The sequence below is a fragment of the Lepidochelys kempii genome, chromosome 5 (assembly GCF_965140285.1).
Source record: "Lepidochelys kempii isolate rLepKem1 chromosome 5, rLepKem1.hap1, whole genome shotgun sequence".
NCBI lineage: Eukaryota > Metazoa > Chordata > Testudines > Cheloniidae > Lepidochelys > Lepidochelys kempii.
In genome coordinates, this window is record NC_136384.1 from 18,408,614 (window position 1) to 18,424,498 (window position 15,885).

A 15,885-nucleotide genomic window follows, 5' to 3' on the forward strand; every position below is an offset into this window, starting at 1 on the left:
GTGCTTACAGGAACTCTGGACTGCAACCATGTTTGGCCCCATTGAAAGTGGAAGTGGAGAGATAATCCACAAATGCAAAGATCTGTCACAATCTGCCCCTACATTATTAGCCATGAAAAGGTAGACTATATTACTGCAAGTGGCACAAAGGATACTGGCAGCAATTGTGTGCCTTATGTTTGAAACTGTCACTTATGTAGTTACATGACAGTATATAAAGTCTTCTTTTTTAAAAGGCAATTAATTAAAGAAACAAATAGAGTGACATAAGCTATGTGCCTATTTTAGGAAACTGGGGTCACATGTAGTAGAGCTGTAGCTTTTCGAGAGCAAAAATTCCAAAGCTTTTGAGTATAAAAAATAATGTCTTCACAGAAGGCTGCTTAAAATGAAGATGGGCCAGAGCTGAAAAGCTCTGATCAGAGGTTTCAGATCCAATTCCATTTGTGGGGAGTAAGAGGTCTGGATCCAATATTCTGCTTCAGGCCTATCTTTAATTTAAACATATATATGAAAATGACTGAGCAAAAGGGCAATTCATATGCAATACTCTGTAGATCTACATACATCTTATCCTTGTTTTCCTTGTAGGAAAGAGGTATTATGCAAGTTCAGCCTTTAACAAATATTGGAACAGAAACGTCATTTTTCCTACTTTCCTTTTGAAGGAGGAAAGGGAGACTCCATTTTCAGTCAGTCCCTAGCATTGCAATGAATTGGCCAGTGCACTCAGCAGCATTGGCAGAGGGCTAGCCATTATCTATGTGTATAAAGACCATGTTATCAAATATTCAGGCTAAGTGTGAAAACCCTCATATAACAGTTTTAGTGAATTAACAGGAGTCAGAAAAATGAAAAAAATGTATTAATTTGTTCAGAGCTTATCACAGTCTATCCAGATTTTCAGGACTTACTTGTCCGAGTCTGGTTTCACGCTGAATGAATTATTTGTAGGATCCTGATTATTCATTCTCAACTACCATGAAATGTGAATAGAAAGCACTTTGCAAGTGCTTAGTCTCTATCAACTTGAGGGGTGCCAAGTTAATTTCATGCTCCCAATTTGTGCCAAGTAAAAGAACTCTGTTAGAGAGAATTTAAAGTGAGTCAAAGAATCAAAATATAATAATGACAGAGTAATGAGACATCAAAAGATACAGAGACCCAGATATCTAACTAAACAAAAAGATTAATGGACTAGATATCACCTACTTCGTAGTGTTTACACAAAGTACCATAAAATTCATTTGGGAAATAAATTCTATATCAGAGTGCATCAAGAGATACCAAAAAGATAAATTTACACATTTGTTACATCTTGTAATAGTCTACAAGGACTATGTTTAATACCCTGACGTGAATATTTAATGTTATCCACCCTAAATATGTCATGTTCAATAATATTCAGCTGTTTTTTGACAAATCTGTCTCTACCTATAAGGCGAAAAGAGCTTCTGAAGGCTTGAGTGCATTCTGCATTATGCAGAAACGTTGGTTTCCTGACCTTAATGATTATTAACAGGAGATATGCATGTGACTTATGGTAATGAATGCTCTGTTGGCAAATATGTGTTTTGATCACAAGATATTTTAAACCGCAAGGAACTAAGGAAGCATCAAAGATCTATAAAGTCACCCCTTATCTGATTTAAGATATTATAGCACACAAAGCTCTTTCAAGGAAACCACACCCCTAGTCGGTTATAAAACTGCAGCTGAATTTTTTTTTCTCCGTAACATGCCTTTAGTAACTAACTATGCAGTGACCTGTACAAGAACAGATACGTTTTATTGTACATGTAACCCTTCTGCCCGTCAGAGTTGGCAGCAACAAGGGCCGGGTTCAATATCTAGGGGTTCCATTCCAATAACACAATGCAAACCGGCTCGAGCCCCCACCCAGTGACCTGGGACAAATATATACCACCCCCGCTGGGCGCCTCCAAGAGGCAATACTTCCCCTCTCGCAAGCACATAGTCTGAGTGTAGCAAAAGTCTTTTAATAACAGAGAGAAACAATGTGGCATTATGTTGGGGAAACACCACCAACCGGATTCATAACACAACCCATGAGCAAAAACAACCCCACCCCAGGCAAATTGGGGCATGCCCTTTTCCCTTTGGTTCTTGAGTCCAGCAACCCCAAATCACCCAAAGTCCCAAAAGTCCAATGCCCCAAAAGTCTCTGTCCCTGGTCAGGGCAGCCCCAGAGTTCGAAAGTTTATCGGCGGAGCTTTACCTCCCAACCTGGGTGGAAATGGGACGGGGGTAAGAGGCACCTTACGTGATCTGAAGCTGACCGCCCCATAGCTCCATAGCGGCGCTCCGCCAGCCGCCCCACGAACTCCTTCGCTCAGCTGCACTCCGCTCCGTCAGCCGCCCCACGAACTCCTTCGCTCAGCTGCCCCACGAATTCAGCTCCACGGCCCACAAGCAGCTCCTGCCATCCACACACTGCTCCGCGTCGAACTGCTTCACCAGCCGTCCCGCAAACTGCTCCACAATATATCTTCAGGCTCCCCCACTACTTAACACAACACTCAGTGATTTCAGCTCTTAGGTGAATTCAGCTTATAGTAGGGGAGCCCCAGTGCTGGTGCACTGTCAGCCCAAAGTGAGCTCAGCAGCCTATAACTAGACTTCTAATGAAATCAAAATTAGCTCTGATATTCCACAGTGGAGAGAGGAGGAAGTGCAATCAGCATGTAAGGCCCTCACCAAGGGGCCCATGCCACCAAGTACTACTACTTGTCCCCAGCCTCTCTCCATTCACACAGTTTTGGAACCCATGACCCTTGCCTAGCGAGTGCTACTTAGTTGATGGTGAATCCCTCCATCATAACAAAAGGCCACGTACAGTTCCAAGCACAGTTCCCATAATCAGGGTAATAACAATTTATTCTTCCTGCCCCAATAACAGAGACACTGGGGATCCCACAGCAGCCAAAGTGACCATTTGGGCAGCTATGGTCTCATTCTAGGCGTGGTGGGTGTGCCTATGCAAATGAGATCGGCCCCTGAAGTTCTTTTCCACAGCTTGCCACACCTCACCACCAGATGTCAGGGTGGAGCTCATCCTGACACTGCTTACATCCTCCCCCCAGCCGAGACTTTGTCGTCCCGACAAATCACACTCCCTTTATACCAACTCATTGGTTTCCTCCAAAGGGCCTCAGGAAGCCCACTTTAGCTTCCACAAGCCTGTGTGCTAAATGTATTGGCTCCTCACTAGTCACCCCAGGTGCATCATAAGTTAACCGTTTCACTGGTCTTATCACCCTGTCTCGTCTATTGAGAATCTCTGTTGCCGAGGTAGGGGGAACATCCTCTTGAGTGACGGATGGAGAGGCTTCCCTGGAGGGTCCCTCAGCTACTGGCGTAGGCCCCTGCACTCCTAGTTCTAACGCTGGAGGGTCCAAGGTGCCCAGGACATCCTCTACCTGTCTGTCCCCATTGTCCAATAACCTGTGTGTGTCATCACACGGGGGTCTCATCAGCGGCACAGGGGTGTCAGAAATGGGCCTAAATAGTTCCGCCATTGGGTTTAGGGCGGAAGAGGGAAAACTCTCGTTTGGTTCAGCTGATCGAGACTGAAATCTTGTCTCCATCCCAGGATACACCAGGGTTGTGTCTTCCTCCTCAGACTCACTCTCAGATGTGCAGAATAGGGGTAAGTTAGCTGCAGGGGGCCCACTGTCTGTGTTGGATGGCGGCTTTGGTCTAGCACCTCTGTTCTGCCCGGCGGCCCTGCCGTGGCCCATCTCACAAGGGGTGCTTACCAATTCCCCCACAGGGAGCAAAAGGTTTCTATGCACCGTCTTTATTTGCCCTGGACCGTCTTCAGGTTTGATCTTGTAGACCGGCAGATCTCCCAGCTTTTCCATCACCAGGTAAGGTATTGCCTTCCATCTGTCAGCTATCTTGTGTTTGCCAGCAATACCCAAATTTCGCAGCAGGACTCTGTCCCCCGGCTGGAGCTCCTGCGAACGCACTCTAGCATCATATCGATGTTTGTTGCGGTCTGCGTTCTTCCGAGCCGCAGCGGTAGCTAAGCGATAAGCATCCCGCAGCTTTTCTCTTAGTCGGGATACATACTGCTGATGAGTTTCATTGCTATCTCCATCCTCTGATACACCAAAGCACAAGTCTATGGGTAATCTTGGTTCTCGCCCAAACATCAAGAGATATGGGGTGACTCCCGTAGCATCGTTCTTTGTGGCATTGTAGGCATGCACCAGAAATGCGACATGCTGGCTCCAGGTTGCCTTCTGCTCTGGTCGCAAAGTTCCCAACATATCTAATAGGGTTCGATTGAACCTCTCGGGCTGAGGATCACCTTGGGGGTGATAAGGCGTTGTCCTAGACTTTTTAATTCCTGCTATCTTCAGCACCTCCTTCAGAAGGTGACTCTCAAAATCCCACCCCTGATCAGAGTGTATCCGAGCCGGGAATCCATAGACTGAGAAATATTTGTCCCACAATACTCGAGCAACGGTGGTGGCCCTCTGATCACGTGTGGGATATGCTTGTGCATACCGTGTAAAATGGTCAGTCACTACTAGAATGTTTCCAACATTCCTCTTGTCTACCTCTACAGACAAGAAATCAATGCATACCAACTCCAAAGGTTTGTTGCTGGTGATGTTCTTGAGATATGCAGCCCTCGTGGGCAGAGTTTTCCTTTGAACACATCGAGCGCAAGTCTCACATTTCCTGCGAACATCTTCAGCCATTCGGGGCCAATAGAACCTACTACGAATAAGTTCCAGGGTCCTCTCCATCCCTAAATGCCCAAAGTCATCATGCAGGGCCCTCATGGCCAGGGCTCTGTACTTTTTTGGCAGTACTAGTTGTGCTCGTTGTTTTTGTAAAGGGTCAGTGGTCATTCGGTGTAGCACTCCCTGAATCAGTTTTAGTTTGGTCCATTCTCTCAATAGTAGTTTACCCTCCGGGTTAGGTGGGACAACCGCAGCTGGGCTTCGCCCCTCCCTTTTGGCAAGTAGTGTATCACGAATGTCAATATCTTGCCGCTGGGCTTCTTGCCAGTCAGCCGCATTGAGCATGGGCAAAGGAGATTGGTCTAATGCAATATAGTTCACCGAAGCAGAAGGCATGCATTCAGGGGGCAGGCCCAAAGCTTCTGCAACACATCCCTGAAAGTCTTCACGGGCCTCTGGCTCTCGGCGACTCACACTGCAAATAGCTCTCACTCCATCTGTGGGTATCACAGCAACTTCTGGAGCCTGCGGACGCCTGGACAATGCATCTGCATCTACATTGCTTCTCCCTGATCGGTACTGAATGCTGAACTCATAGCTAGCCAAGGCGGCCACCCATCTCTGCCCTGTAGCATCCAGCTTAGCACTTGTTAACACATAAGTCAGTGGATTGTTGTCTGTCCACACCTGGAACTGAGCACCATACAAGTAGTCTCGAAATTTCTCAGTGATGGCCCATTTCAAGGCCAAAAACTCCAGCTTGTGGGTGGGATAGCGAGTTTCACTATCAGACAATCCTCGGCTGGCAAAGGCTACCGGTTTACATTTGCCTTCCACTTCCTGGTACAGGACTGCTCCCAGACCCTCCAAACTGGCATCAGTATGCAGGATAAATGGTTTGCTTGGGTCAGCAAAAACTAGGACTGGAGCATGAGTTAGGCAAGTAATGATTTCTCGAAAAGCCCTTTCACATCTCTCATCCCACCGTGGCCCAAATGGTGCAAAGGGGCCATTGTGTCTCTGCACAGGAGGCTTTGGGGACCTCCCCTTATTCTTGGACTTAGATTTGTTCTTGCTGGACTGATGTCCCCTGGTAAGATCATTCAGAGGCTTTACAATCGTAGCATAGTTTTTCACAAATCTGCGGTAGTAGCCACTAAATCCAAGGAAGGTCTTGAGTTCTCTGTAGTTACTTGGACGTGGCCATGTAGTGAGTGCTTCTATTTTATCAGGATCGGTACTCACACCTTCTTGGGACACAATGTGACCCACATACTTCACTGAGGTTCTGCAGAACTGGCATTTGTCAATTGAAAGCTTCAGACCATAATCCTCCAACCTATCAAGCACTTTAAGAAGTCTTTCTTCATGCTCCTCTAAGGTTCTTCCAAACACAATCAGGTCATCCAAATAAACTAACACTTGCAGTAAATTCATGTCTCCCACAACTTTCTCCATGAGACGTTGAAAGGTGGCAGGTGCTCCAGAAATCCCTTGGGGCATGCGTTCGAACTGATAAAACCCTAATGGGCAGATGAAGGCTGTCTTCTCCTTATCTTCTTCTCCCAGAGGGATCTGGTAGTATCCACTTCGAAGATCCAACACAGAGAACCACTGGCTTCCCAGCAAACAGTCTAAGGCGTCTTGCACTCGAGGCATAGTGTACTGGTCGACCACAGTACGGCTCTTTAGGGTGCGGTAGTCAATACACATCCGGATTTTCCCATTCTTTTTGCGGACTACCACAATGGGTGAGGCGTATGGGCTGCGGGACTCTGTAATGATGCCATTCGCAGCCAGCTCCTGAAGATGATGTCGCACATCTTCCATCTCAGAGAGAGCAATCTTCCTAGATCTCTCCCTGAAAGGTCGAGAGTCATGTAGTCTGATATTGTGCTCTACTCCTTTTGCACATCCCACATCCCACTCATGCAGTGAGAACACCTTGGATCTTTCACAAAGTTTCTTCCTCAGGCGATCTTTCCAGTCCTCGGACACTGGTGAATCTCCAAAGTCAAACTTTGCTGGGTCTATTGCCGAAACTGGAGTTTCATACTGGGGTTTTACAATCGACTCAGGCTCAAAGAGGTCTGCTATCTTTTGTCCTTGCTTCACAAAAATATCACGACTCGTTTCATTAGCAATCAGTATAGTCACCCTTTCCTGGGCTTCAGCAGGTAGGGTTATGACTCCACTGGGGACCAGCACTCCTTCAGGGAGCTCTCCTCCCATCGGCTGCTCTATCATTGCTAACGTCCCTTTACTGCCTTTCAGACAGGTACTCATGACAAGCACTTCTTGCTCCGTCCTTGCAGGCACTACTAAGGGGGTTGTGCCCGCGTACTTCAGTGCCCCAAGCGGTAGCTCAGATGTGTCCCTTTTAGCGCTCTCAATTTTCCTATAGGCTTCAGCACAAAGCGTATGGATCATCAGGGTATTCAGGTACTGGTCCCCAGCCCGCCTTCTGCAGTAATCCGCGAGTACCTTGAAGAGACTGGAGTTGGTCCCTATCAGCACAGACACATCAGAAGTCCCTTTAGGGTCAGGGCATATTAAGGCAGCTGTGTCTACCTCTTCTCTTACCCCAGCAACCTCCTCTGGGAATTCCAGGTGCACTATGACATACCCTTGATAGGGATATTCATCCATGCTGAGGCCACATAGGCCAAGGCCAGTCAGTGGCTGTATAGGCAGGTGCCTAAGCATCTGTTGGTAGAATGACTGAAATATAATAGTCACTTGAGATCCAGTGTCAAGCACTGCTTTACACTCCACCCCTTCGATCCTCACCATGACCTCTGCTCGAGGCCCTATCAGTCCTGCAGGGATCCCAGCTGGACAGTCTTTTCTAGGGGAATCTTCAAATCCTGCAGACCTGGGGGGTCCCCGTCCCCAGACCCTCTGGCAGCTACCGGATCTCTCCCAACTGATCCTCAGCTTTCCATACACTAAGGAGGGGTTTTCTTCATTACGGCACTTGGCAGCACTGTGTCCATCCTGACCACATCGGTAGCAGAAGAATTGACCTTTCCCCCTTCACCTGGGGGGGATGGTGGCTCTAAGTGCGGGCTTCTCAATCGCCACAGTTTGAGGCTTCTTATTCCTAGAAGTCTTAACTCGGTCAACGGTACTTTGCAGCTCAGCTATCCGTTCCGTCAGGACCTGCATTTGTTGGGCAAGTTCCTCTCTGGTGCTCACCATCAGTACACTGGCCATTTGCAGTGGTGTTGTGCTGGCTGGCTCCGATGTTTGGGCTTCCCAAAACTCACTGGCAGCCTGCCTTTCTTCCTCCTCTCTGACCTCTTTTATCAGCTGGGAGTAACTTGGGGGATGTTCCCGTCGTTCTCTTAGCCAGAGATGAAGTAGAATCGGGTTCTGATACTGAGTTCCTCTTACAATTTGAGCCAGTCTGGTCTGATCCATCTGCTCAGCAGTCACTGCTCCCCTCATGACAGCTCTCTGAAGCAGTCTCTCCAGTCTCTGTATGTAGGCTGAAGCCTTCTCGCCCTTTTGTTGTCGGGAATTAAGGAACTTACAGTAGCTGTCTTCAGGGCCCTCTATGCTCCCAAAGTTGTGTTCAAGGGCCTCTAGGCAGTCCTTCACACTGACCCCAGGGTCAATGAGCTTCAGGGTGCGAATCACATCTAATGCTGGGCCGCCAAGGCTCTCTATACGGCATCTTCGCTTTTCTGCGTCTGGTACGGCCCACTCTTGCAGCATTTCAGTGGTATGCTCTAACCAGGGTTCAAACTCCTCCTCCCCAGCAAATAATCTTAACTTACGACAAGAGTCTGACTCAGCATGGGGCAGCACAACCTTTTCCAATATTTGCCCCAGAGCTTTTGTCCAATCATCAGCCGAGGCTGCAGCCTCCGAGCTAGAAGCTGCTGAGCCAGGGCCCAACAAACCTGACATATTAGCCATTATACAAACAGTAATTTCCTCAAAATATAAGCACAAACAAAAAAAAATATAAATTGTTTCCCAATGTAGTGGATCACTCAACAGGTGCTTGCGAGGGGTACTGACCCAGGCGATCCCGGACGAGCCCCCAAAAATGTAACCCTTCTGCCCGTCAGAGTTGGCAGCAACAAGGGCCGGGTTCAATATCTAGGGGTTCCATTCCAATAACACAATGCAAACCGGCTCGAGCCCCCACCCAGTGACCTGGGACAAATATATACCACCCCTGCTGGGCGCCTCCAAGAGGCAATACTTCCCCTCTCGCAAGCACATAGTCTGAGTGTAGCAAAAGTCTTTTAATAACAGAGAGAAACAATGTGGCATTATGTTGGGGAAACACCACCAACCGGATTCATAACACAACCCATGAGCAAAAACAACCCCACCCCAGGCAAATTGGGGCATGCCCTTTTCCCTTTGGTTCTTGAGTCCAGCAACCCCAAATCACCCAAAGTCCCAAAAGTCCAATGCCCCAAAAGTCTCTGTCCCTGGTCAGGGCAGCCCCAGAGTTCGAAAGTTTATCGGCGGAGCTTTACCTCCCAACCTGGGTGGAAATGGGACGGGGGTAAGAGGCACCTTACGTGATCTGAAGCTGACCGCCCCATAGCGGCGCTCCGCCAGCCGCCCCACGAACTCCTTTGCTCAGCTGCACTCCGCTCCGTCAGCCGCCCCACGAACTCCTTCGCTCAGCTGCCCCACGAATTCAGCTCCACGGCCCACAAGCAGCTCCTGCCATCCACACACTGCTCCGCGTCGAACTGCTTCACCAGCCGTCCCGCAAACTGCTCCACAATATATCTTCAGGCTCCCCCACTACTTAACACAACACTCAGTGATTTCAGCTCTTAGGTGAATTCAGCTTATAGTAGGGGAGCCCCAGTGCTGGTGCACTGTCAGCCCAAAGTGAGCTCAGCAGCCTATAACTAGACTTCTAATGAAATCAAAATTAGCTCTGATATTCCACAGTGGAGAGAGGAGGAAGTGCAATCAGCATGTAAGGCCCTCACCAAGGGGCCCATGCCACCAAGTACTACTACTTGTCCCCAGCCTCTCTCCATTCACACAGTTTTGGAACCCATGACCCTTGCCTAGCGAGTGCTACTTAGTTGATGGTGAATCCCTCCATCATAACAAAAGGCCACGTACAGTTCCAAGCACAGTTCCCATAATCAGGGTAATAACAATTTATTCTTCCTGCCCCAATAACAGAGACACTGGGGATCCCACAGCAGCCAAAGTGACCATTTGGGCAGCTATGGTCTCATTCTAGGCGTGGTGGGTGTGCCTATGCAAATGAGATCGGCCCCTGAAGTTCTTTTCCACAACTTGCCACACCTCACCACCAGATGTCAGGGTGGAGCTCATCCTGACACTGCTTACATCCATATCACTGCCACATGAGCAAAGTGCTTATGGTTTTTCCCCCTTAGATCCATTGGTAACAAAATGTAATCCAAGGAGAGATCTTCAGCTGTTTTAAATTGTCATAACTCCAGCTGAGGATCAGCCTGCATGTTCTTTGGCTGGGTATGGTCATATTCACCATTTAAGACATAATTCCTTGGATACAGGCATTACCAGGTCGTTCTTATGTGCCTGGAGGAGATGAGGGTGTGAGATGTGATTATCTACCCCGTAATTAATTACTAGGGAGTGCGTCGCTTTTTTGGTGTTATATATGTTGGACCAAAACCGGAATCACCTGATTCAGGTTTTATTTAGTTCTTATGTGAACAGGTTCCAGTTGATTTCATTAGATGTCCTGAAAAAATATAAAGAAAATTAGAAGTAAATTATATTTTTATATGTTGAAATATTAAACTGCATATTGACATGGATTCCTCTAGAAGTTAAAGATGCATGCAGTAACAAGTGGGAGAGCAGAACTTCAATCTCAATGTTCCACTAGATTTACTGTATGTAAATTAATAACATTAAATGATACATTTCTGAAGCAAAGTAACTGGAAACTATTTAGCAAGATAGGAAAGCAACTCCAGTCTGGAATTTACTTCTGACTGCCTTATGAAAAGGCTAGCTAAGAAAGTCTGAATGTAGTAGTGTCCGATCAGTAGGAGATCCCCTCATTCTTTCCAATTTTAACTTATTAATAACTTATGTTTTTCACCTGTAGCAGAAACTAATAAATCCCAGAACTGTACTTACCCCCTTTTCAACTGAAACATAATTTGATTCTAAATTTCAGCTTCAATTTAGAAACAAACCATAATTGTCTACTGAACTTTAAATGAAGCAAATAAAATAATAGTATTTGAACTGTTTATTAATATCGCACACAAAAATAAACCACCATGCATAGATAACAATATGAAAATGCACATACTGCATTTTCTACAAATCTGTGTACGTGCAGTACATTTATAAGCTTTATTTCAAGGATGAATGAAATACATGGTCAGTTGTTTATAAAAAGGAGAGAGAGAGAGAATTATCTTGGCTTTTCAATTTTGTCAGATATTACTAATGCCATTGGACCAAGATAAGCAGGGAAAGTCTTTATTTGGGGACTTGCTGCAGGACGTCAGGAATACGTATTGCCGATGTCCCATTTTTCTTTGGCAAGGCTGATGTGGGGCAGCATTTCTAGCATTACAGTGCCCTCTAATGCTGTATTGGAGTGGTGGTTAAAAAACAAATCCTTGCTCCTAAGCTACAAAACGTGAACCTTTATGACCTGCCAGAGAAAAATGTTACCTACTGACCCACCACAGCAGTATTTCACAACACTGTAGATATCACAGGTTACATCTCCTTAATAACTTGAAGGAGGCAGAAAAAGTTGAGGTCAGCTTTTAAATGTTATAAATAGTTGGAATGAAGTAACTGCAGTTGCAATCAAGGGTTTAATGTTTTTATAAATTAATTTGTTCTCTGGGGAAGGTCATAATCCCAGATATTACTCAGCAGGGAAACCCATTCTCCCCAAAAGATTTCTAGAAACTTTGAGGGAATATGTACAACTCTGTACATTTTTCTCTGTTAACATAGTTGAAATAATAGAGTGCATGATGATCATTCAGGTGTCTGTTTTCCCTTTGCTGCAAGCATGGAACTTTCATAAGTACTGAGGGGAGTTACAATGATAACAGGTACTGATGACGTAATCAGAAATAGACACACTAATATCATTGTGCTACATGTAAGTTGCCACCATCTTGGGCCTTTATTGTTCATGGCAACATCTTGTAAGCTAAATCATGGGATAACACGGTGGTCATAACATGAAGGTGGGTAACGAATTTATGTAGTGTTCTTCAAAAGGAGACTAGACCAACCTTTAAAAAACACCCTATATTTATAGACTACTTACTCAGCTACTTAAACTCAGGTGTGTCAAACTCTTTTTTTTAAAATCTCCTGTAGCTTAAATTTCTCTTAAATTTTATTAACCAGAAAATTGGATAATTTTTCATAATCATAGCTATTTCTGAATCTGAAGGGAAAGTTAATACTCTGTATCATTTAATAAATTGCTGGGAGCTGCTAACCATTCAGAAGAGCTTTCAGTGTGTCTGTTGAATTCTGAAGCCTTGTCTGATGCACTTCAAATCACACCATCATTTGTGTAATTATTATTCAAAAACGTGTAAATAATTTAAAACCTCTTTTGTAAAAAGCGGAAACAATAACATTATAATTCAGATCTAGATTCCAATATGTAGGTGATTTGTATGCAATTATTCAAGGAACAAAATGAAAAGGAGTACTTGTGGCACCTTAGAGACTAACCAATTTATTTGAGCATAAGCTTTCGTGAGCTACAGCTCACTTCATCGGATGCATACTGTGGAAAGTATAGAAGATCTTTTTATACACACAAAGCATGAAAAAATGGGTGTTTTACCACTACCAAAAGGTTTTCTCTCCTCCCACCCCACTTTCCTGCTGGTAATAGTTTATCTAAAGTGATCACTCTCCTTACAATGTGTATGATAATCAAGGTGGGCCATTTCCAGCACAAATCCAGGTTTTCTCCACACTCCCCCACACAAACCCACTCTCCTGTTGGTAATAGCTTATCTAAAGTGATCACTCTCCTTACAATGTGTATGATAATCAAGGTGGGCCATTTCCAGCACAAATCCAGGGTTTAACAAGAACGTTTGGGGGGGGGGTAGGAAAAAACAAGGGGAAATAGGTTACCTTGCATAATGACTTAGCCACTCCCAGTCTCTATTAAAGCTATACTCTTAGCCCAGCAGAAGCAGCTGTCCTATCTCAGGGCCTCTCCTTCTGCCCCTCCAACCCCACGAACATGATACAGTTCTGTGGTGACCTAGAATCCTATTTTTGACGTCTCCGACTCAAGGAATATTTCCAACACATCTCTGAACAACATACTAATCCACAGAGACCTCCCTACCAACACTACAAAAAGAAGGATTCTAGGTGGACTCCTGAAGGTCGAGACAGCAGACTAGACTTCTTCATAGAGTGCTTCCGCCGACGTGCACGGACTGAAATTGTGGAAAAGCAGCATCACTTGCCCCATAACCTCAGCCGTGCAGAACACAATGCCATCCACAGCCTCAGAAACAACTCTGACATCATAATCAAAAAGGCTGACAAAGGAGGTGCTGTTGTCATCACGAATAGGTCGGAATATGAACAAGAGGCTGCTCGGCAGCTCCAACACCACTTTCTACAAGCCATTACTCTCTGATCCCACTGAGAGTTACCAAAAGAAACTACACCATTTGCTCAAGAAACTCCCTGAAAAAGCACAAGATCAAATCTGCACAGACACACCCTGGAACCCTGACCTGGGATATTCTACCTACTACCCAAGATCCATAAACCTGGAAATCCTGGGCGCCCCATCATCTCAGGCATTGGCACCCTGACAGCAGGATTGTCTGGCTATGTAGACTCCCTCCTCAGGCCCTACGCTACCAGCACTCCCAGCTACCTTCGAGACACCACTGACTTCCTGAGGAAACTACAGTCCATCGGTGATCTTCCTGATAACACCATCCTGGCCACTATGGATGTAGAAGCCCTCTACACCAACATTCCACACAAAGATGGACTACAAGCCGTCAAGAACACTATCCCCAATAATGTCACGGCTAACCTGGTGGCTGAACTTTGTGACTTTGTCCTTACCCATAACTATTTTACATTTGGGGACAATGTATACCTTCAAATCAGTGGCACTGCTATGGGTACCCGCATGGCCCCACAGTATGCCAACTTTTTTATGGCTGACTTAGATCAACGCTTCCTCAGCTCTCATCCCCTAACACCCCTACTCTGCTTGCGCTATATTGATGACATCTTCATCATCTGGACCCATGGAAAAGAAGCCCTTGAGGAATTCCACCATGATTTCAACAATTTCCATCCCACCATCAACTTCAGCCTGGTCCAGTCCACACAAGAGATCCACTTCCTAGACACTCCAGTGCTAATAAACGATGGTCACATAACCACCACCCTATACCGGAAACCTACTGACCACTATTCCTACCTACATGCCTCCAGCTTTCACCCTGACCACACCACACGATCCATTGTCTACAGCCAAGCTCTGCGATACAACCGCATTTGCTCCAACCCCTCAGACAGAGACAAACACCTACAAGAGCTCTATCAAGCATTCTTACAACTACAATACCCACCTGCGGAAGTGAAGAAACAGATTGATAGAGCCAGAAGAGTTCCTAGAAATCACCTACTACAGGACAGGCCTAACAAAGAAAATAACAGAATGCCACTAGCCGTCACCTTCAGCCCCCAACTAAAACCCCTCCAACACATTATTAAGGATCTACAACCTATCCTGAAGGAGGACCCAACACTCTCACAAATCTTGGGAGACAGGCCAGTCCTTGCCTACAGACAGCCCCCCAACCTGAAGCAAATACTCACCAACAACCACATACTACACAACAGAACCACTAACCCAGGAACCTATCCTTGCAACAAAGCCCGTTGCCAACTGTGCCCACATATCTATTCAGGGGACACCATCACAGGGCCTAATAACATCACCCACACTATCAGAGGCTCGTTCACCTGCACATCCACCAATGTGATATATGCCATCATGTGCCAGCAATGCCCCTCTGCCATGTACATTGGTCAAACTGGACAGTCTCTGCATAAAAGAATAAATAGACACAAATCAGATGTCAAGAATTATAACATTAATAAATCAGTCGGAGAACACTTCCATCTCTCTGGTCACGTGATTACAGACATAAAAATTGCGATATTACAACAAAAAAACTTCAAAACCAGACTCCAGCGAGAGACTGTTGAATTGGAATTCATTTGCAAATTGGATACAATTAACTTAGGCTTGAATAGAGACTGGGAGTGGCTAAGTCATTATGCAAGGTAACCTATTTCCCCTTGTTTTTTCCTAACCCCCCCCCCCAGATGTTCTTGTTAAACCCTGGATTTGTGCTGGAAATGGCCCACCTTGATTATCATACACATTGTAAGGAGAGTGATCACTTTAGATAAGCTATTACCAGCAGGAGAGTGGGGTGGGGGGAGAGAAAACCTTTTGTAGTGGTAAAACACCCATTTTTTCATGCTTTGTGTGTATAAAAAGATCTTCTATGCTTTCCACAGTATGCATCCGATGAAGTGAGCTGTAGCTCACGAAAGCTTATGCTCAAATAAATTGGTTAGTCTCTAAGGTGCCACAAGTACTCCTTTTCTTTTTGCGAATACAGACTAACACGGCTGTTACTCTGAAACCATTCAAGGAACAGTGTCTCTCTCTCTCTCTCTCTCTTTCTCTTTTTCACTTCCAAGGTTAATTAAACTTCCCAGGGGATACTTCTAAGTTCATAGACCAGCAAGTTTAGGAAATATATAGTTTTCACTGCTTTATTTTTTTAAGAACTTGTGACTACATTTGATGAGAAATACAGTGCGACTTGTACTTGTCCTGTCTGTTCTTCAGAATCTCTTTGAACAGGAAAATGGTAAAATATCTCTCTTTGTCCCAGTCAATCTGCCAAAAGTGCAGGAGAGCAGCAACTTGATATGAAAACTTGCTAACAAAATTGTTGATTTGATATGTCAGCTTGCCTACTAGGAGCTGTCACAGTCTAATGATATTGTCTTTTTCTTGCAGTCGAGCACCCTGACAAAATGGCTAATGACCAAGGTACAGTAGCCTCAATCTGTCACGTTTTCTCTTAGAATCAGTGCTGAATGTTAGGAA

At 45.4% G+C, this 15,885-nt stretch overlaps 1 protein-coding gene across 1 annotated transcript in view; it reads left to right on the forward strand.

Annotated features, from left to right (window-relative positions):
* The window catches only part of DCC (DCC netrin 1 receptor), a 967,455-nt gene that overhangs the window by 871,756 nt on the left and 79,814 nt on the right, over positions 1 to 15,885 (forward strand). The window contains exon 22 of the mRNA XM_078852711.1: positions 15,796 to 15,828. Coding sequence (XP_078708837.1) covers positions 15,796 to 15,828 — 33 coding nt within the window. The remainder of the gene's footprint in view (positions 1 to 15,795; positions 15,829 to 15,885) is intronic.